The sequence below is a fragment of the Pongo pygmaeus genome, chromosome 4, assembly GCF_028885625.2.
Source record: "Pongo pygmaeus isolate AG05252 chromosome 4, NHGRI_mPonPyg2-v2.0_pri, whole genome shotgun sequence".
NCBI lineage: Eukaryota > Metazoa > Chordata > Mammalia > Primates > Hominidae > Pongo > Pongo pygmaeus.
The window spans coordinates 185,639,683-185,662,281 of record NC_072377.2 but is presented as its reverse complement, the minus strand read 5'-3'; the positions used below and the strand labels follow the sequence as shown (position 1 = coordinate 185,662,281).

Below are 22,599 nucleotides of genomic sequence, written 5' to 3'. Positions count from 1 at the left end.
TATGACATTCCAGAAAAGGCAAAACTCTGGAAACAGTAAAAAGACAAGTGGTTGCCAGAGGTTAGTGGTGAGGGAAGCATGAATAATAGCAGAGCACAGAGGATTTTTAGGGCAAAGAAAGCATCTATGTGATGCAGTGATGATAGATCCATGTCGTTATCCATTTGCCAAAACCCATGGAATGTACGACACCAAGAGTGAACACAAATGTCAGCTGCAGACTTTGGGTGATAATGAGGTGTTAACATAGGTTTACTGATAGTTACAATGTTCCGTCTTGGTGGGATGTGGACAGTAGGGAGAGCTATGCACCGGTGTGGGCAGAGGGTATATGGGAACTCTTTGTACTTTCCATGTGACTTTTCTATGAACCTAGAACTGCTCTTTAAAATAAAGCATGTATATTTAAATGTGGGCATAGCACTCAAAGGATGAGGTTCGAAGGCCAGGAGGCTTTGCCTTTCTGGTCTTTCACCTTGGCCACACCTTGGCTGGGCCTCGGGCTGCTCACCTGGATCTTCTGGATGTTCTCTCTGTCCAGCCTGGTGGTCCCTGTGTAGTAAGAAGAATTTGGTACCGTGGAGGGCTCTGGTTTGTTACAAGGCAGATCCCTGCTGCCAGGACAAGCACTGGCCACATGAAACATAAGGTCTAAAACACTCTCCTGCAATATCTCTGACCCAATAGCTGTTGGCTATTGGTGGTGGTGGTGTTTAATATTTTTAAAGCAGCTGTATTAAGGGATAGTTGACATAAAATAAACTGTACACATTTAAAGTGTTTAATTTGATTATATTTGATTTATTAATATGTCCATAATCCATCACCACCAAAGTGACAATCGAGATAGTGAATATACTTTCACTTCCAAAAGCATCCTCGTGCCTTCCTTCCACCCCTCCCTCCCCTCCAAGCAACCACTGATGTGCTTTCTCACTGTAGATTAGTTTGCATTCTCTAGAGTTTCATATACATGGAATCACATAGACTGTATTCTTTTTTTGTCTACCTTGTTTCACTGGGAGTAATTATTTTTGAGCTCCATCAATGTTGTGTGCATGAATAGTTCATTTTTGGGGGGTGAAGGAAATTAAACTTCATTTAGTTTTAAAACCAAACCACTAGGTTTTGGTTTTAAATATATCACAGCCTGAAATATATCACAGCCTGAAAACAGCAAATGGACAGGATATATTATCATTTCAAGTAATAAGTTGGTGAAAATACAATGAGTTTGCTATTAAAACAGTAAGATGCCATGCTGGGGCAGGAAAACTGCATGCTGCAAAGGCCCCAGGCGAATACAGTATTTGGTAATAGGAGGCTGCCCTAGTTTGCTCTAAAGGAGTCACAGCTCATCCCAGCCCAAGTTGCTTATTTTTCTCCCTCCCTTTCTTCCTGTTTCCATGGGTTTGTCTCAATTGTTAATTCAGGGGGCTAAGTAAGAAACGCTGGGTTTAGGCTTTCATTGTATTCTGTTCTATGAGAACCAGGTTTTTCCAACTTCAGTGCATCATAACTCTCTTATAAGCAAGTAGCCAACAGCTACTCTTTTACTATTCATTCCAGGATACCAATATATATCACAGTCAAAACCCCCTTCTTTTTGAGGGGGAAAGTGCTGCTGTAAGATTGTCTTGTCATTTTGCTCCAGGCAGCCTCAAGGCCTACTAGCCAGTAAGAGGGAAGCTCTGCTTCCCACAATTAGTGTAACCTCTTGTGTTTGCCTCTTGTGTTGCCTTTTGTGTTTTTTGCATGGTCTCCAGGCTGAAAGATGCAGTGTGTAATAATTTGCAGTGTGTCATAATTTGCAGAAGAACTGCACATCCACATCTTGATGGGCAGAAAGGGTATCCACAAGGAAACTTTCAAAGTTCTTATCCCAACTACTCTCCCTCCCAATTCCACATCTTAAAATCAACTTTTATTCCATGTATACATTACACAAAATCAAGAAAACAAAGACCCAGAAAACTTTTTTTCTCAAGTTAGTGACCTCATGGATTTTGTTTGACAGCTTATGGGAAATGGTGTGGTGACTCTTTGGGAAACAGGATGTGGCAACAAACAGAAACACCTCTCCACAAACGCCATCAGATCTAACCTGCCAGCCTGGTGGTCCCTGTGGAGCAAGAAGAATTTGGTACCGTGGAGGGCTCTGGCTTGTTACAAGAGAGATCCCTGCTGCCACATGAAACATGAGGTCTAAAACCCTCTCCTGGAATATCCCTGACCCCATTTAGCACTAGTTTTTTTCATTTCACTTTTTAGGACAGAAACATAAAAGACCCGGTGTGCAGAGGCAAGTGACATATGCCTTTCACTTGTTGCCATTCTTAATTTCTTCCTTCATAAACTTTGCTTAAAAGACTAAAATTCCCATTCCTTTAAAAAATTTATATATTCTTGCCCTCAGCTCTGATGGCCACCAGCAAAGACTTTTATTTCCCAGAGGATAAGAGAGACTCCTTCATCTCCTTGTTCATAGTCGGGATGAGGTGTAAGTGGTCATCCACACCCTTGGTCACTCAGCCATCCAGTGGTTGCTTCACCTGAAGCTCCTTACTCCCTGCTTGAATCTTCAGCTTTGTCGTAGCAATGCATGATGCACCAGGCCAGGCGGTCATGGAACTTCTCCAGCTCGCTGGTCACCAAGGCCTAGGCTTGAGCCAGAAGCACATGGCAGTGCTCAGTGCACTGCTGCACCTGCTGCGTGGATGCCTGGCTGTCCTCACAACAGCTGGCACTGCACCGGAACATGAGGCCACCTGGGAGGCCGGGAGCCTTCGCCTTTCTGGTCTTTCACCTTGGCCACACCTTGGCTGAGCCTTAGGCTGCTCACCTGGATCTTCTGGATATTCTCTCTGTCCAGACTCTTCACCAAGGAGTCCACCACCTCCTGCACCCACAGCTGCTGTGTGACAACCCTTCACTGCCTGCCCAAAGAGTTGATTTTTGACTGTCACGGAGCGCCTGATGCGTGGATGCACCACGGTTTGTTTATCTGCTCATCTGTTGTGAGTATCTGGGCTGTCTCCACCTTTCAACTATTCTGAATGAGGCTTCTATGAATATTGAGGTACAAGGCTTTGTCAAGACATGCAGTTCCTTTTCTCTTGGTGAATTCTTAAGAGTGGGATGGTTGGACCATACATTAGGTGACTGTTTACTTTTAAAGAAACTGCCAAACAGTTTTCCAAAATAGTTTTTACATTTTTACGCTCTTTTACATTCCTATCAGCAAGGTGTGAGTTTCAGTTTCTGCACATTCTGGCCAACACTGGGTATGATCATTCTGTGTAATTTTATTACCACTCCAGTAGGTAGGAATGGTATCTCATTGTTTTAATTTGAATTTTCTCAATTACTATGATGTTGAGTATCTTTTCATGTGCTTGTCATGAGCAAAAAAGCTCACAGGTGTAATTTTTTCCTGCATCTATTGAAATGATTGTATAGTTTTCTTTTTCAGTTTGTTAATGTGGTTGATTAAACTGGTTGATATTTGAATATTAAGCCACATACGAGAAAAACCACATTTAGTAGTGATGTATTATTCTTTGAGTGTATTGCTGGATTCAGTTTGCTAAAATTTTAATTAGAATATTTGTGTCTAAGTTCATGGGGGATATGGACGTGTAGTTTTCCTTTCTTTTCTTGTAATGTCCTTGTCTGGTTTTGGTATGAAAGTAATGCGGGCTCTATAGAATGCAATGGAAATGCCGCCTTCCCTGTGATTTCTTGGCTCTGGCACAGAGCAGATGCCTGTTTCGTGGGTGATCTGAAGTAGGGAACAATAAATTCATGTGAAATAAACAAGCAAAGACCTTATTGAAAGTGTAATATAATGAACAAACCATTAGGATACACTCTGTCATCAATAAGATCTAAGCATTATTCACATTCCTTGTCTACTTAATCTACACCACAGCCTGTGAGATGGGAATTCCTGACGGTTACTCACCTGAGAGGTGGTGAGTATTTCAAGATCACTTAGCCAGATGGAGTGAGAGCAAATTAAATGTAATGTCAGCCTTCTTCCCTCCCAACTCAGGGCAGCCATGACCCCTGACTCCCATGTGGACAGGCCAATCCCCCTTCATCTGGAAGCCACCTTGGCCGGCCGCTGCGGGACTTTGGATCTGGGAGAGAAATCTTAGTATCCCTAAAGAAGAATGTGGGGTGTGATTCATCCTACACATCACCCCTGGGGAGGAAGGGTGTGGTTGCCTGTGAGGAGGACTCACTGTTGCTTGTCTCTGGGATTGTAGAGGCCCTTTGCCAAGAGGCCTCTCTCTCTGATTCCTGCGTGACTGGGCAGATGACTATGGGAGTTCCATTTTGCTCATTATGGGCCGGATACTCAATGTAGGGCCTCAATAAGCCTTCAAACCGACATGTCAGGGTATAAATAAGGGACTGGTCATTTATGTTGAAGAAGGAGATGGTCCCACACTCATAGTCCAGGAAGACCCCTATTTGTGTAGGTGGGGTCCTGGGGAAGAGGCTGATAAAACGGGGATTTAATGTGAAATACAAATGTTCTTCATTCAGTCTGAGGACCCAGTACCCATGATCGGGAGACAAAGTCACGTACTTCTTCCTCCTGTCCACATCATCCCGGCACACTCCCACGCGCCACCTTTTATTGTGTCCCCCGTCCACCTCCCAGTAATGTTTCCCTGCTTGGAAACTCTGAGAAGCCACCACACTCTTCCTTGTAAATCTCTTCTCAGATTGAGGCACATCCTGGGGAGCTTTTCTATGGGTTACAGTTTTCAGATTAGAAACGCAGAGCTGCGGGTGAGCCGTCTCTGGATCCAGAGTCACCTCCACTGGGGTGTGGTGGGGGAGAGAGGAAGCATGAGTTACTGAAGAGGAAATCTGGGCTGGAACAAGAGGTCAACCCTCCCACTGCAGACTGGCTCTGGGTGGCGTAGGTGAGGCCCCAGAACTGAGCCTCCCTCAGACACTGCCTTTCAGGTCCTCTCATCACCAGTGCAGCCTGGAGGACTCATCAATGTCTAGATATGTCTCAATATGACGTCCCAATCTCGGCATATCACCCAACCCTGCCACTGTCCCTTCATACATGAAACTATTTGATTCATAAGAGCTGGAGGGACCCCACTATCTAACTTCCTCCCACTCAGAATTTTCTGCCTGACTTTACTTCCTTCCCCTCAGCTCAGACCCCTGACCAGTCACTAGTGCCCTCAATTCCCTGAAACTGTGCCAAAGACCCCCCCTGTCTCCCGTTTACCCAACCCCTGTCTTCTCCCCTTCTAGACCAAGGGGAAGAAGTGTGTCTGGGGGCACTGCACCCTTGGGGGCGATCAAGCATCCAGTTTCTCCATCTGCAGGCAGGATGGGTCTCAGCATCACTCTGTGTTCCCGTATCTGTCCCTGTTCAGTTCCCCCTCTCATGTCCACCTGAGATTCTGTCCCACCGTCACCTGCTCAGGTGTTGGTACCTGCGTGTTTCCGGGCGTCTCTCAATTCTGAAAGCAAGCAGAAAGAGCAGGCAGTTCAGTGCTCGCGTAGGAAACAAGGCGCAGGGAGAAGGGAGAAACCAAGGATTAGGACACTTTTTGAGTGTTGTGGGCTCTCCAGAGATCTGAAGAAGGCTATGGGGCTTCTCTACAAAATGCACCTCCCCCAGAATCTGCAGTTTCAGAGTTCCCATCACAAGCTTGGCTCTGCAGGGACCCATGGGCCTCAGGATATAAAAATCCATAAACGAGAGACTTGGAAAGGAGTCATAAATGTGTGAAGAGGAATATTTTCTTTTACCTGCCTGGCCGTGCTTTCTTCTCCAGGCTGAAAAACAAAAACAAAAACAAAAAACACATAAGAGGCTGACATCACAGAGCGGGGGCCCAGGGAGGGTGTGGGAGGGAATCCCTGCGAGTGATAACACTCTCACCCAGTTTATCCTGGAGTTTCCATGCAACAAAAAGCAGACTATTTAGTGGTTGATACAGAACTGGATAAAGTCTCAAAGCATCAGGCCAGGGGAGGTCGAGGATCACCCACAAATTTTTCTCAGGTTTCTCACTGTGGCCCACGCACCCTCAGAGCTCATGATCAACACCTCCCCCCACCACACACAGAGCAAACCAACGGGCAACAGGCACAGACAATTTGTGGGGACTTCCAGGCCCTGGGGCCTATCCTAAGCCCTCCAGATATCCGAGGGGCAACTCGTGAGCAGTGGATGGAGAGAGCCAGGCAGCTGCTCTCCTCCACCTGCCGGTGCTTCCTGTCCAGCCTGGAGCCAGGGTCGTCCAGAGGCTCAAACTGTGGATCAGGGAGGGACTCGGGAGAACCATGTGTGGGAGGCTCAGGACATGACACACACTTACCCAATTCCGCCTGGATTTTCCCTGAAACAGAAACAGTATATTCAGTGGTGGACACAGGAGTGTGCAAGGTACAAACATGACGCTGGCTCCTTGCACAGGTGGGACGAGCTGCAGGTGTGAAGGGCAGGGCCTCTCCTAGGACACTTATATGTGCTCCCCAGCCCCTGCACAGAGTGTAGCTCTCTGGGGTGGAGCAAGAGATCAGGAGGAAGGTGCATGCTAAGGAGAGGGACAATAGCTGGGATGCTGTGGAGGTGGGGATGGAGATGGGAGAAGGCGGCTGGGAGGGGAGGTGGGGGTGGCCTCATCCTCAATGGGAAGTGTCACTCCCAAGGAGGAGGAAATTGGTTTTGGGGGTGAAAAGTCTTATTGAGACTGAATATAATTTTATCTTATTGTCAGTCACTTTTGCTTCCTCCTTTATGAATTTGTTCACCACATTAAAACTTTTTAATAGGAGTCTTGGTGGTGTGCATGGAAAATTATCCAAGCTCTCTCTATAGGTACTGAAAATCACTCATCCCCTTATTATTTGACCTAAATGAAGTAGCAAGGGCCTGTCATAGTTGATATTTCCAGAGGAAGAGATGTTAGAATACCCTAAAGAAGGATGTTTACTTTTTTGGGCCTGGGCCCCTGGAGGCTAGGACTAAAGGAAGAGAAGCAGCTGGGATGTGGGAGCATCTCTGATCCTGTCCCTGCTGGAACCATGAATAAGGCACCGGCCCATGCTTCTCTCTCTCACTTACCCTGGAATTTGGAGAAGAAAATCTTCAGTCCAACAATGCCAAAAAATAGGCCACAGCAGAGTATTCCCAGTACTTTGGTAGCCAGGTGCCATGATATAGGCTCGAAAAAGGTATCTGCAAAACAATCCCACAGACATTTTAGTTATTGGTGAACAAAGGACACAATTCAATTCTTCTTTAAGGACTCACTTTGTTCCCCACAATGGAAGAAATAGGTTTCTATAAATTCTCCTATAGGCTTAACTTTGATTGTACTTTTGTTATAAAATGAGGTAGTGGTTCTATTTAATTTTCTTCTCAACAGATAACGACTGTGCCAACATTTATTGAATGGACCTTCCTTTACACACTGATACACGCAGCATCACCTCTGACTCAATAAGCTGTCTGTTTAGGTTTGGATTTGTTTCTGGGCTCTCTGCTCTGTGCTGTTTGTCTACTTGTCCACTTTTGTGCCAATAATTTTGAGTGGCTTAATCACCACAGTTCCGGGATATGTCTTGGTATAAACTAGACTAAGTTTCCTCACTTCTTACTCAGTTGTGCCTTGGCAATCATGGCCATTTGCTCTGTGACATAAATTTTTGTATTGACTTGTCAAGTTCTAAGAAAATTCTGCTGAGATTTTGAATGGAATTGTATTGAATCTATAGATCAGTTCAGAGAGAACTGATGTCTTAAAATATTTGCATCTTGTCTGAAAAACTATCTCTTCCCTCCTTTTATTACTATTATTTAAATTGACAAATCACATACATATTAATGGGTACGGTGTGACTCTTTGATACATGCCTACAATGTGGAATGATTAAATCAAGCTAATTAAGACATCCATCATCTCCCTCACTTATCGTTTTTATGGTGAGACATTTAAATTTTATTCTTTCTGTTATTCTGAAATATACAATATATTATTATTGACTACAGTCACCCTGTTCTTCAGTAGACTTCAAAACATATTCCTCTTGTCTATCTCAATCTTTGCACCCTTTGACCAACAACTCCCCATCCTCTCTCGCCCTCTGCCCCAGCCTCTGGTAACATTCTACTCTCTATTGTTATGAGTTCAACTTTTTTAGCTTTGACATATATCAGATCACGAGAGATTCATCTTTCTGTGCTTGGCTTACTTCACTTAGCATAATGTCCTTCAGGTTTATCCTCGGAGTTGCAAACGACAAAATGTCCATCCTTTTTTAAAGGCGAAATATTGTATTCCATTGTATTTATAGATCACGTTTTCTTTATCCATTCATCTGATGATGGACACTTAGACTGAATTTAGCAATTGTGAGTAATACAGCTATTCCATCAACATATTGATTACAATCCATTTTCATATAGTCCCACAAGTAGGACTGCTGAATCACAGAGTAGTTCTATTTTTAGTTTTTTGAGAAAACTCCATACTGTTTTCCATAATGGCCATACTAATTTACATTCCCACCAATAATGTATAAGAGTTCCTTTTCTCAGCATCCTTGCCAACACTTATCTTTAATCTTTTTGATAATAGCCATTCAAAGAGGTGTAAGGTGATATCTCATTGTGGTTTAATTTGCGTTCCCACAATGATTAGAGATGCTGAGCATTTCTTCATGTACCTGTTGTCCATTTATTTATTTATTTATTAATGTTTATTTTATGTACAAAGAGCTATCATGGTTTTTCATTGCGTAGATGCCTTGGATAATCCATTCAAGGAAGATTACTTAGTTCAACTTAATGAAACCTATATCCTTTGTGTACTGATGGAAACACTGCCGGCACATATTGAGGCCGTATTTCCGGATCAGACCGTGCCGGTTTGAGCAGACTCGACAAGAGCAAGAACCCTGACCAAATTTTCATGAGTAGCTCCAGTACAGCTGCTGGTGACCCATCTTGCTCTCAGGAGTGCAACTAGGTGAAAGAAGAGAGTTAGCACAAGCCTACACTCTCCCTGTTGTCCACTTAAATGTAATTTTGAGAAATGTTTGTTCAGGTCCTTTTTTAAGATCAGGTTATTTGTTTTCTTGCTATTGAGCTGTCTGAATTTCTTATACATTTTGGATATTAACCCCCTATCAGCTGTTTGGTTTGCAAATATTTTCTCTCACTCTGTGGGTTGTCCTTCACCTTGTTAACTGTTTTCTTTGCTGTACAGAAGCTTTTTAGTTTGATGTAATCCCATTTGTCTATTTTTGCTTCTGTTGTCTATGCTTTTTATGTCATATTCAAAAAAATTATTGCCAAGATCAATGTCATGGAGCTTTGCCCATATATTTTCTTTTTTTTTTTTTTTTTTTTTTTTTTTTTTTTAATTTTTTTTTTCTTTTATTGTAATTATTATTATTATTATTATTATTATACTTTAGGTTTTATGGTACATGTGCCCAGTGTGCAGTAAGTTACATATGTAGACATGTGCCATGCTGGTGCACTGCACCCACCAACTCGTCATCTAGCATTAGGTATATCTCCCAATGTTATCCCTCCCCCCTCCCCCCAACCCACAACAGTCCCTGAAGTGTGATGTTCCCCTTCCTGTGTCCATGTGTTCTCATTGTTCAATTCCCACCTGTGAGTGAGAATATGCGGTGTTTGGTTTTTTGTTCTTGCGATAGTTTACTGAGAATGATGATTTCCAATTTCATCCATGTCCCTACAAAGGACATGAACTCATCATTTCTTATGGCTGCATAGTATTCCATGGTGTAGATGTGCCACATTTTCTTAATCCAGTCTATCATTGTTGGACATTTGGGTTGGTTCCAAGTCTTTGCTATTGTGAATAATGCGGCAATAAACATACGTGTGCATGTGTCTTTATAGCAGCATGATTTATAGTCCTTTGGGTATATACCCAGTAATGGGATGGCTGGGTCGAATGGAATTTCTAGTTCTAGATCCCTGAGGAATCGCCACACTGACTTCCACAAGGGTTGAACTAGTTTACAGTCCCACCAACAGTGTAAAAGTGTTCCTATTTCTCCACATCCTCTCCAGCACCTGTTGTTTCCTGACTTTTTAATGATTGCCATTCTAACTGGTGTGAGATGGTATCTCATTGTGGTTTTGATTTGCATTTCTCTGATGGCCAGTGATGGTGAGCATTTTTTCATGTGTCTTTTGGCTGCATAAATGTCTTCTTTTGAGAAGTGTCTGTTCATGTCCTTCGCCCACTTTTTGATGGGGTTGTTTGTTTTTTTCTTGTAAATTTGTTGGAGTTCATTGTAGATTCTGGATATTAGCCCTTTGTCAGATGAGTAGGTTGCGAAAATTTTCTCCCATTTTGTAGGTTGCCTGTTCACTCTGATGGTAGTTTCCTTTGCTGTGCAGAAGCTCTTTAGTTTAATTAGATCCCATTTGTCAATTTTGGCTTTTGTTGCCATTGCTTTTGGTGTTTTAGACATGAAGTCCTTGCCCATGCCTATGTCCTGAATGGTATTGCCTAGGTTTTCTTCTAGGGTTTTTATGGTTTTAGGTCTAACATTTAAGTCTTTAATCCATCTTGAATTGATTTTTGTATAAGGTGTAAGGAAGGGATCCAGTTTCAGCTTTGTACATATGGCTAGCCAGTTTTCCCAGCACCATTTATTAAATAGGGAATCCTTTCCCCATTGCTTGTTTTTCTCAGGTTTGTCAAAGATCAGATGGTTGTAGATATGTGGCATTATTTCTGACGGCTCTGTTCTGTTCCATTGATCTATATCTCTGTTTTGGTACCAGTACCATGCTGTTTTGGTTACTGTAGCCTTGTAGTATAGTTTGAAGTCAGGTAGCGTGATGCCTCCAGCTTTGTTCTTTTGGCTTAGGATTGACTTGGCGATGCGGGCTCTTTTTTGGTTCCATATGAACTTTAAAGTAGTTTTTTCCAATTCTGTGAAGAAAGTCATTGGTAGCTTGATGGGGATGGCATTGAATCTGTAAATTACCTTGGGAAGGATGGCCATTTTCATGATATTGATTCTTCCTACCCATGAGCATGGAATGTTCTTCCATTTGTTTGTATCCTCTTTTATTTCCTTGAGCAGTGGTTTGTAGTTCTCCTTGAAGAGGTCTTTCACATCCCTTGTAAGTTGGATTCCTAGGTATTTTATTCTCTTTGAAGCAATTGTGAATGGGAGTTCACTCATGATTTGGCTCTCTGTTTGTCTGTTATTGATGTATAAGAATGCTTGTGATTTTTGCACATTGATTTTGTATCCTGAGACTTTGCTGAAGTTGCTTATCAGCTTAAGGAGATTTTGGGCTGAGACAATGGGGTTTTCTAGATATACTATCATGTCATCTGCAAACAGGGACAATTTGACTTCCTCTTTTCCTAATTGAATACCCTTGATTTCCTTCTCCTGCCTAATTGCCCTGGCCAGAACTTCCAACACTATGTTGAATAGAAGTGGCGAGAGAAGGCATCCCTGTCTTGTGCCAGTTTTCAAAGGGAATGCTTTCAGTTTTTGCCCATTCAGTATGATATTGGCTGTGGGTTTGTCATAAATAGCTCTTATTATTTTGAGATACGTCCCATCAATTCCTAATTTATTGAGAGTTTTTAGCATGAAGGGTTGTTGAATTTTGTCAAAGGCCTTTTCTGCATCTATTGAGATAATCATGTGGTTTTTGTCTTTGGTTCTGTTTATATGCTGGATTACATTTATTGATTTGCGTATATTGAACCAGCCTTGCATCCCAGGGATGAAGCCCACTTGATCATGGTGGATAAGCTTTTTGATGTGCTGCTGGATTCTGTTTCCCAGTATTTTATTGAGGATTTTTGCATCAATGTTCATCAAGGATATTGGTCTAAAATTCTCTTTTTTTGTTGTGTCTCTGCCAGGCTTTGGTATCAGGATGATGCTGGCCTCATAAAATGAGTTAGGGAGGATTCCCTCTTTTTCTATTGATTGGAATAGTTTCAGAAGGAATGGTACCAGCTCCTCCTTGTACCTCTGGTAGAATTCGGCTGTGAACCCATCTGGTCCTGGACTTTTTTTGGTTGGTAAGCTATTGATTATTGCCATAATTTCAGCTCCTGTTATTGGTCTATTCAGAGATTGAACTTCTTCTTGGTTTAGTCTTGGGAGGGTGTATGTGTTGAGGAATTTATCCATTTCTTCTAGATTTTCTAGTTTATTTGCATAGAGGTGTTTGTAATATTCTCTGATGGTAGTTTGTATTTCTGTGGGATCGGTGGTGATATCCCCTTTATCATTTTTTATTGCATCTATTTGATTCTTCTCTCTTTTTTTCTTTATTAATCTTGCTAGCGGTCTATCAATTTTGTTGATCCTTTCAAAAAACCAGCTCCTGGATTCATTTATTTTTTGAAGGGTTTTTTGTGTCTCTATTTCCTTCAGTTCTGCTCTGATTTTAGTTATTTCTTGCCTTCTGCTAGCTTTTGAATGTGTTTGCTCTTGCTTTTCTAGTTCTTTTAATTGTGATGTTAGGGTGTCAATTTTGGATCTTTCCTGCTTTCTCTTGTGGGCATTTAGTGCTATAAATTTCCCTCTACACACTGCTTTGAATGCATCCCAGAGATTCTGGTATGTTGTGTCTTGGTTCTCGTTGGTTTCAAAGAACATCTTTATTTCTGCCTTCATTTCGTTATGTACCCAGTAGTCATTCAGGAGCAGGTTGTTCAGTTTCCATGTAGTTGAGCGGTTTTGAGTGAGATTCTTAATCCTGAGTTCTAGCTTGATTGCACTGTGATCTGAGAGACAGTTTGTTACAATTTCTGTTCTTTTACATTTATTGAGGAGAGCTTTACTTCCAAGGATATGGTCAATTTTGGAATAGGTCTGGTGTGGTGCTGAAAAAAATGTATATTCTGTTGATTTGGGGTGGAGAGTTCTGTAGATGTCTATTAGGTCTGCTTGGTGCAGAGCTGAGTTCAATTCCTGGGTATCCTTGTTGACTTTCTGTCTCGTTGATCTGTCTAATGTTGACAGTGGGGTGTTAAAGTCTCCCATTATTAATGTGTGGGAGTCTAAGTCTCTTTGTAGGTCACTCAGGACTTGCTTTATGAATCTGGGTGCTCCTGTATTGGGTGCATATATATTTAGGATAGTTAGCTCTTCTTGTTGAATTAATCCCTTTACCATTATGTAATGGCCTTCTTTGTCTCTTTTGATCTTTGTTGGTTTAAAGTCTGTTTTATCAGAGACTAGGATTGCAACCCCTGCCTTTTTTTGTTTTCCATTTGCTTGGTAGATCTTCCTCCATCCTTTTATTTTGAGCCTATGTGTGTCTCTGCACGTGAGATGGGTTTCCTGAATACAGCACACTGATGGGTCTTGAGTCTTTATCCAATTTGCCAGTCTGTGTCTTTTAATTGGACCATTTAGTCCATTTACATTTAAAGTTAATATTGTTATGTGTGAATTTGATCCTGTCATTATGATGTTAGCTCGATGTTTTGCTCGTTAGTTGATGCAGTCTCTTCCTAGTCTCAATGGTCTTTACATTTCGGTATGATTTTGCAGTGGCTGGTACCGGTTGTGCCTTTCCATGTTTAGCGCTTCCTTCAAGAGCTCTTTTAGGGCAGGCCTGGTGGTGACAAAATCTCTCAGCATTTGCTTGTCTGTAAAGTATTTTATTTCTCCTTCACTTATGAAGCTTAGTTTGGCAGGATATGAAATTCTGGGTTGAAAATTCTTTTCTTTAAGAATGTTGAATATTGGCCCCCACTCTCTTCTGGCTTGTAGGGTTTCTGCCGAGAGATCCGCTGTTAGTCTGATGGGCTTCCCTTTGATGGTAACCCGTCCTTTCTCTCTGGCTGCCCTTAACATTTTTTCCTTCATTTCAACTTTGGTGAATCTGACAATTATGTGTCTTGGAGTTGCTCTTCTCGAAGAGTATCTTTGTGGCGTTCTCTGTATTTCCTGAATCTGAATGTTGGCCTGCCTTGCTAGATTGGGGAAGTTCTCCTGGATAATATCCTGCAGAGTGTTTTCCAACTTGTTTCCATTCTCCCCATCACTTTCAGGTACACCAATCAGACGTAGATTTGGTCTTTTCACATAGTCCCACATTTCTTGGAGGCTTTGCTCATTTCTTTTTATTCTTTTTTCTCTAAACTTCCCCTCTCGCTTCATTTCATTCATTTCATCTTCCAGGGCTGATACCCTTTCTTCCATTTGATCGCATCGGCTCCTGAGGCTTCTGCATTCTTCACGTAGTTCTCAAGCCTTGGTTTTCAGCTCCATCAGCTCCTTTAAGCACTTCTCTGTATTGGTTATTCTAGTTATACATTCTTCTAAATTTTTTTCAAAGTTTTCAACTTCTTTGCCTTTGGATTGAATATCCTCCCGTAGCTCGGAGTAATTTGATCGTCTGAAGCCTTCTTCTTCTCTCAGCTCGTCAAAGTCATTCTCCGTCCAGCTTTGTTCCGTTGCTGGTGAGGAACTGCGTTCCTTTGGAGGAGGAGAGGTACTCTGGTTTTTAGAGTTTCCAGTTTTTCTGCTCTGTTTTTTCCCCATCTTTGTGGTTTTATCTACTTTTGGTCTTTGATGATGGTGATGTACAGATGGGTTTTTGGTGTGGATGTCCTTTCTGTTAGTTTTCCTTCTAACAGACAGAACCCTCAGCTGCAGGTCTGTTGGAGTACCTGGCCGGCCGTGTGAGGTGTCAGTCTGCCCCTGCTGGGGGGTGCCTCCCAGTTAGGCTGATCGGGGGTCAGGGGTCAGGGACCCACTTGAGGAGGCAGTCAGCCCGTTCTCAGATCTCCAGCTGCGTGCTGGGAGAACCACTGCTCTCCTCAAAGCTGTCAGACAGGGACATTTAAGTCTGCAGAGGTTACTGCTGTCTTTTTGTTTGTCTGTGCCCTGCCCCCAGAGGTGGAGCCTACAGAGGCAGGCAGGCCTCCTTGAGCTGTGGTGGGCTCCACCCAGTTCAAGCTTCCAGGCTGCTTTGTTTACCTAAGCGAGCCTGGGCAATGGCGGGCGCCCCTCCCCCAGCCTGGCTGCCGACTTGCTGTTTGATCTCAGACTGCTGTGCTAGCAATCAGCGAGACTCCGTGGGCGTAGGACCCTCTGAGCCAGGTGCGGGCTATACTCTCCTGGGGCACCGTTTCCTAAGCCCGTCGGAAAAGCACAGTATTCGGGTGGGAGTGGCCTGATTTTCCAGGTGCCGTCTGTCACCTCTGGAAGGGGAACTCCCTGACCCCTTGCGCTTCCCGAGTGAGGCAATGCCTCGCCCCTGCTTCGGCTGGCGCACGGTGCGCTCACCCACTGACCTGCGCCCACTGTCTGGCACTCCCTAGTGAGATGAACACGGTACCTCAGATGGAAATGCAGAAATCACCCGTCTTCTGCGTCGCTCGCGCTGGGAGCTGTAGACCGGAGCTGTTCCTATTCGGCCATCTTGGCTCCTCCCCTCGCCCATATATTTTCTTCTAGCAGTTTTATAGTTGCAGGTCTTACATTTAACTTTTTAATCTAATTTGGGTTTGTTTTTGTACATGGTGTGAGATAAGGGTTCAATTTCACACATGTGTATGTGGATATCCACTTGTTTCAATATCGTTTATTGAAGAGACTGTCCTTTCTTCATCCTGTGTTCTTCGCACCTTTTTCAAAAATCAATTGTTCATGAACACGTGGGTGTATTTCTAAACTTTCCATCCTGTTCCATTGAGTGATGTGTCTGCTTTTGTGCCAGCCCCAGGACATTTTAATTATAATCACTTTATATTTTGAAATCAGAGTATAGTGACTCTAACTTTGTTATTTTTGCTCAAGATTGCTTTGGCTATTTGAGATCTTTTGTGGTTCCATATGAATTTAAGGATTGCTTTTTTCTTTATCTGTGAAAAGTGACATTAGAATCTTGAGACAGATTGTATTGAATCTGTAGATAGCTTTGGGTAGTATGAACATTTTCACAATGCTAATTCTTCCAGTCTCTGAACATGGAATATATTTCCTTTATTTGTGTTCAATTTTTAAGTTTTATTTTACTTTGTACTGATGTAATAATTGTTCATATTTACAGGATACAAAATGGTGTTTTGATATATGTGTACAATATGTAATGATCAAATTAAGGTATCACCTAAAACATTAATCATTTCTTTAAGGTGAGAACATTCAAAATCCTCTTTTCTAGCTATTTTGAGATATGTAATATGTTATTGGTAATTATAGTTACCCTACTGTGCAATAGAAGACTGGAACTTATTGCTGCTATTTAAATGTAATTTTGTACCTGATCAACCTCTCCTCATCCCCTGCAATCCCTCTACCCTTACCAGCCTCTAGTAACCACTATTCCACTTTCTACTTCTATGAGATCAGCTTTTTAAAAGAATTTTAATTGCCTCATAGTAACTGTACATATTTGTGTGGTACAATGTGATGTGATACATGTATACATTGTGTAATGATCATTTCCATCACCTCAAACACTTGTCATGTCTTTGTGGTGAGAACATTCAAAATCCTCTCTTCTAGCTATTCTGAAATATACTGTACATTCTTGTTAACCGTAGTCACTCTGCTATGCTACAGGACACCAGAACATTTTCTTCCTATCTAATCGTAACTTTCTATGCATTGGCCAATCTTTCTCCATTCCTCCCTCTACCCTATCCCCAGCTCCAGCAGTCTCTGGTAACCCCTACTTCTCTACTTCTATGAGATAAACTTTTTGGATTCCATATATGGGTGAGATCATATGGTATTTGTATTTCTGTGTCTGCTTAATTTACTTAATGTCTTCTAGATTCTCTACCTCTATGAGATACATTTATTGGATTCCACTTACAGGTGAGATCATGTATGGTTTAATGTACTTAACATAGTGTCTTCTAAGTTCATCCATGTTGTTGCAAATAATAGGATTTCACTCTTTTTATTACTGAATAATATTCTATTTTGTATTTACATCATATTTGCTTTTCATTAATTTGTTAATAAACAGGTTGATGCCATATCTTAGCTATTATGAATAGTGGTAAAATAAACATAGGAGTGCAGATTTCTTCAATATGTTGATTTTCTTTCTTTTGGATATACTCAGTACTTTGATTGCTGGATCTATGGTAGTTTTGTTCTTAATTTTTTGAGAAATCTCCATACTGTTTTCCATAATGAACATACTAATTTAAAATCCCACCAATAGTGTGTAAGTGTTCATTTTCTCCACATCAACAATTGTTATCTTTCATCTTTTTGATAATAGCAATTTTAACTTGAGTAATGTTTTATCTCATTGTAGTTTTGATTTGCATTTCCCTGATGACTAGTGATATTGAACAATTTTTTATATATCTGTTGTTCATTTGTATGTTTTCTTTTAAGAAATGTGTATAAGGTCTATCATCCTGGCCAGGCACGGTGGTTCACGCCTGTAATCCCAGCACTTTGGGAGGCTGGATGGATCACCTGAGGTCAGGAGTTAGAGACCAGCCTGGCCAACCTGGTGAAACCCCGTCTCTACTAAAAATATAAAAATTAGCTGGGCATGGTGGAGGGTGCCTTGTAATCCCAGCTACTTGGGAGGCTGAGGCAGGAGAATCACTTGAACCCAGGAGGCCGAGGTTGCAGTGAGCCAAGATTGCACCATTGCACTCCAGCCTGGGTGACAGAGCGAGACTCTGTCTCAAAAAAAAAAAAAAGTCTATATTCCCTTTTGTGATTGGATTATTTGGGTTTTTTCACTCTTGAATTGTTTGAGTTCCTTATATCCTGGATATGAATAGCTAGTCAGGTGTATAGTTTGCAAATATTTTCTCCCATTCTGTAAGTTACCTCTTCACTCTTAATTATTTCCTTTGCTGTGCAAAAGCTTTTCAGTTTGATATAATCACACTTGTCTGTTTCGGCTTTTGTTGTCCATGGTTTTGAAATCATATATATAAAAAAAATTATTGCCCAGTCCAATGTCCTGAAGCATTTTTCCTATGTTTTCTTCTAGTAGCTTTATAGTTTCAGGTTTTACATTTTAGCCTTTAATTCATCAAGAGTTTATTTTTATATATGGTGAGAGATAGGGGTTAGTTCATTCTTCTGCATATGGATACTGGCAAATGCAGCACTAATTTTTGAAGAGACTGTCTTTTCTCTAATATATATTCTTGGCACCTTTCTCAAAAGTGAGCTGACTATAAATATGTGGATTTATATCTGGGTTTTGTATTCTGTCTCATTCTTCTGTGTGTCTGCTTTTATGCTAGTACCACGCTGTCTTGGCTACCATGCTTTTGTAGTGTATTTTGAAGCTCCATAGTGTGATACCTCCAGCTTTGTTCTTTTATTCAGTAATGTTTTGGCTGTTTGGAGTCTTCTGTGGCTCCATATGAATTTTAGGATTTTGGTTTTTATTTCTTTAAAGAATGTCATTGGTATTTTGATAAGGATTGCATTGACTCTGTAGATCACTTTGGGTAGTATGGTAATTTTACCAATCTTAATTCTTTTAGATCAGGAACATGGGGTATCTTTTCATTTGTTTGTGCTCCCTTCAGTTCCTTTCATCAATGTTTCGTAGTTTTTATTGTATAGATCTTCACTTCCTTGGTTAAACTTATTCCTTGGTATTTTATTTTGTTGTAGCTATTGTAAATGATACTGCTTTCTTGATTCTTTTTCAACTAGTTTGTTATTGGTGTGTAGAAACACTACTGAATTTATATGTTGATTTTGTATCCTGCAACATTACTGAATTTGTTTATCAGTTCTAAGAGGTATTTTTGTGGAATCTTTAGTTTTTTTTATATAAAGATAATGTTGTCTGCAAACAGGGACAATTAGACTTTCTCCTTTCCAATTTAGATGCCCCCACTTTTTTTATCTTGCCTAATTTCTCTGGCTAGGACTTCCAGTACTTTGTTGAATAAGAGTGGTAAAAGTGGGCATCCTTGTCTTGTTCCAGTTCTTATTGAAAAGCTTTCAACTTTTCCCCATTCTGTATGATGTTAGCTGTGAGTTTGTCATATGTGACCTTGATTGTGTTGGGGTACATTTCTTCTACATCTAACCTGTTGAGAGTTTATATCACGCAGGATGTTGAATTTCATCAAATATTTTTGATGTCTATTGAGATGATTATATGCTTTTTGGTCTTCATTCTGTTGATGTGATATATCACATTTATTGATTTCCATATGTTGAACCTTCCTTGCATCCCTGGAATCAATCCCACTTAATCATGGTGTATATTCTTTTTGACGTGCTATTGGATTTGGATTGCTAGTATTTTGTTGAGAATTTTTGCATCTATGTTCATAACGAATATTGGCCTGTAGCATTCTCCTTTTTGTTGTATTCTTTTCTGATTTTGGCATCAGGGTAATACTGTCCTCATGGAATGAGTTTGGAAGAATTCCCACCCCTTCAACTTTTTGTAATACTTTAAGAAGAGAAGGTGTTAGTTCTTTAAAAGTTTAATAGAATCCAGCAGTGAAGTCATCTTGTTTTGGGCTTTTGTTTGTTGGGATACTTCCTACTGCTGATTCACTCTTGTTACTCATTATTAGTCTGATTAGGTTTTCTAGTTTTTCCTGACTCTATTTTGGTGTGTTCCATGTGTTTATGAGTTTATCTACTTCTTTTACATTTTCCAATTTGTTGGCATATACTAGTTCTCTCTTTCTTTCTCTCCTTCCTTCCTTCCTTCCTTCGTCCCTCCCTCCCTCCCTCCCTCCCTCCCTTCCATCTCTTTCTTCTTGCTGTGTCTCCCAGGCTGCATCTGAATCTCAGCTCACTGCAGCCTCTGCCTCCCAGGTTCAATGATTCTCAGCCTCAGCCTCCCGAGTAGTTGGGGCTACAGGTGCATGCCACCAAGCCTGGCTAATTTTTGTGGGGGTTTTTTTGTTGTTGTTTTTTTAGCAGAGACAGGGTTTTACCACCACGTTGGCCAGGCTGGTCTCGAACTCCTGACCTCAAGTGATTTGCCTGCCTTGGCCTCCCAAAGTGCTGGGATTACAGGCATGAGCCACTGTGCCCCGTGACATATAGTTCTTAATAGTCTCCAGTGATCCTTTGTATTTCTCTAGTATCAGTTTTAATGCCTCCTTTTGGTTTCTGATTTTCTTTATTTGGGTCTTCTCTCTTTTTTTCATAGTTAGTCTAGATAAGGGTTTGTCAATTTTATCTTTTCAAAACACAAACTCTTATTTTCTAGGTCTTTTGTATTATAATTTTGGCCTTTATTTCATTTATTTCTCCTCTGATATTTATTATTTATTTCCTTCTACAAAATTTGGGCTTTGTTTCTTCTTGCCCTTCTAGTTTCTTGAGGCTAATTGTTTGGAGTTTTTTTACTTGAAATATTTATACTTTTTATGATGTAGGCATTTATTGCTATAAACTTACCTCCTAGTACTGCTTTTACTATATCCCATATGTTTTGGTATGTTGTGTTTCTTTTTTTTTTTTTTTCTCTGAGATGAAGCCTTGCTCTGTCACCCAGGCTGAAGTGCAGCAGCATGATCTCAGCTCACTGCAACCTCTGCCTCCCTGGTTCAAGAGATTCTCCTGCCTCAGTTTCCTGAGTAGCTGGGATTAGCACCACCATGCCCAGCTAATTTTTTGTGTTTTTAGAAGAGACGGTTCTTCACCATGTTGGCCAGGCTGGTCTTGACGCCTTGACCTCATGATCTGCCCACCTCAGCCTCTCAAAGTGCTGGGATTATAGGCATGAGCCACTGTGCCCAGCTGGTATGTTGTATTTATATTTTCATTTGTTTTAAGGAGTTCTTTAACTTTGTTTTTAATGTCTGCATTGAGCCAATGGTTGTTCAGAAGAATGTTGTTTAATTTCCATGTATTTGTACAATTTCCAGTGTTCTTGTTATTGATTTCTTGTTTTATTCTATTGTGCCCAAAAATGTATTTGATATAGTTTTTATTTTTTAAAAAATTGTTGAGGTTGTTTTGTGGCCTAACATAAAATGTATCCTGGAGAATGTTCCATGTGCTGATGAGAAGAATGTGTATTCTGCAGCTTGTGGATAAAATGTTATGTAAATATCTGCTAGGTTCATTTGGTGTATAGTGTACAATAAATCCAATGTTACTTTGTTGATTTTCTGTCTGGATGATCTATCCAATGGTGAGTGTGGGGTGTTGAAGTCCCCAGCTTCAACAGCTAGACAGTTCAGCTAGACATTACATTAATTAATGTATTGGGATCTACCTTTCCCTTTAGATCTAGTAATATTTGCTTTATGAATTTTGGTGCTCTTGTATTGGGTTCATATATATTTACAATTGCTATATCCTCTTGTTGAATTGACCCTTTTATCATTAAATAATAATCTTCTTTGTCTCTTTTTACAGTTTTTGACTTAAAATCTATTTTATCTAATGTAAGTATAGCTATTCTTGCTTGTTTTTTTTTTCCTTTTGTGTGGAATACCATTCATCATCCCTCAATTTCAGTCTATGTGTGTCTTTACAAGTGAAGTGAGTTTCTTCTGGGCGGCATATAATGGGATCTTTTTTCATTCATTCATTCATTCAGCCAATCTGTATATTTTAATTAGGGAATTTAAACTATTTACATTCAAGGGTGTTGTTGACGAGTGAGGACTTACTCCTGTCATTTTGTTAACTTTTTGTTCCTTATTTTGTATATCCCAGGTTGATTCTTCCTCTCTTATCATTTCCCTTTGCCATTTGATGGATTACTATAGTGATAAAATTTGATTCCTTTCTCTTTCTCATTTTCATAACTATTCTTCCAGTGAGTTTTCTACTTTCAGGTGTTTTCATATGGTAGTTATCATCCTTTCCCTTCCAGATGTATCCCTTGAGCATGTCTTGTAAGACTGATCTAGTGGTGATAAATTCCCTCAGTTTTGCTTATCTAAAAAATATCTTTTTCTTCTTTATTTCTGAAGAATAGCTTTGCTGGACATCATATCTTAGTTGGCTTTTTTTTCCTTCCAGCACTTTGAACACAGTATCCCTTTCTCTCTTGGCCTGTAAGATTTCTGTTAAGAAATCTGCTGTTACCATCCTGACCAACATGGCAAAACCCTGTCTCTACTAAAAATACAAAAATTAGCTGGGTGTGGTGGTGCGTGCCTGTAATCCCAGCTACTCGAGAGGCGAAGGCAAGATAATCACTTAAACTAGAGAGTCAGAGGCTGCAGTGAGCCGAAATCGTGCCAGTGCATTCCAGCCTGGCAACAGAGCGAGACTCCATCAAAAAAAGAAAGAAAGAAAGAAAGAAATCTGCTGTTAGTCTGATGGGAATTCTCTTGTACATAGCATGACACTTTTATCTTGCTCATTTTAGAATTCTCTGTTTGTCCTTTTGACAATTTGACTAAAATGTGCCATGTAGAGGACCTTTTTGTGTTGAATAGATTTGGAAACTTTTAAGCTTCCTGGAACTGGATATCCACATCTCTTCCAGGACTTGCGAAGTTTTCAGCTATTATTTTATTAAATAGGTTATTTACACCATCTCTCATCTCTTCTTCTGAAACTCACATAATGTGAAAATTTTTTCACTTAATGGTATTTCATAAGTCCTGTATATTTTCTTCATTCTTT

General features: G+C 40.7%; 1 protein-coding gene and 2 pseudogenes across 1 annotated transcript in view; all 3 read right to left on the bottom strand.

The window, feature by feature from the left end:
• Nucleotides 1–2,441: 2,441 nt before the first annotated feature.
• LOC129036281 (protein FAM136A-like) lies at nucleotides 2,442–4,063 on the bottom strand (annotated as a pseudogene).
• BTNL8 (butyrophilin like 8) overlaps nucleotides 3,829–22,599 on the bottom strand; it is a 51,905-nt gene continuing 33,134 nt past the window's right edge. Inside the window, exons 4-8 of the mRNA XM_054488318.1 lie at nucleotides 7,115–7,228; nucleotides 6,366–6,386; nucleotides 5,794–5,820; nucleotides 5,475–5,501; nucleotides 3,829–4,835 (exon numbers count right to left, since the gene is read on the bottom strand). Coding sequence (XP_054344293.1) covers nucleotides 4,195–4,835; nucleotides 5,475–5,501; nucleotides 5,794–5,820; nucleotides 6,366–6,386; nucleotides 7,115–7,228 — 830 coding nt within the window. The 3' untranslated portion in view covers nucleotides 3,829–4,194. The remainder of the gene's footprint in view (nucleotides 4,836–5,474; nucleotides 5,502–5,793; nucleotides 5,821–6,365; nucleotides 6,387–7,114; nucleotides 7,229–22,599) is intronic.
• On the bottom strand, nucleotides 8,827–8,997 carry LOC129036760 (small ribosomal subunit protein uS14-like; annotated as a pseudogene).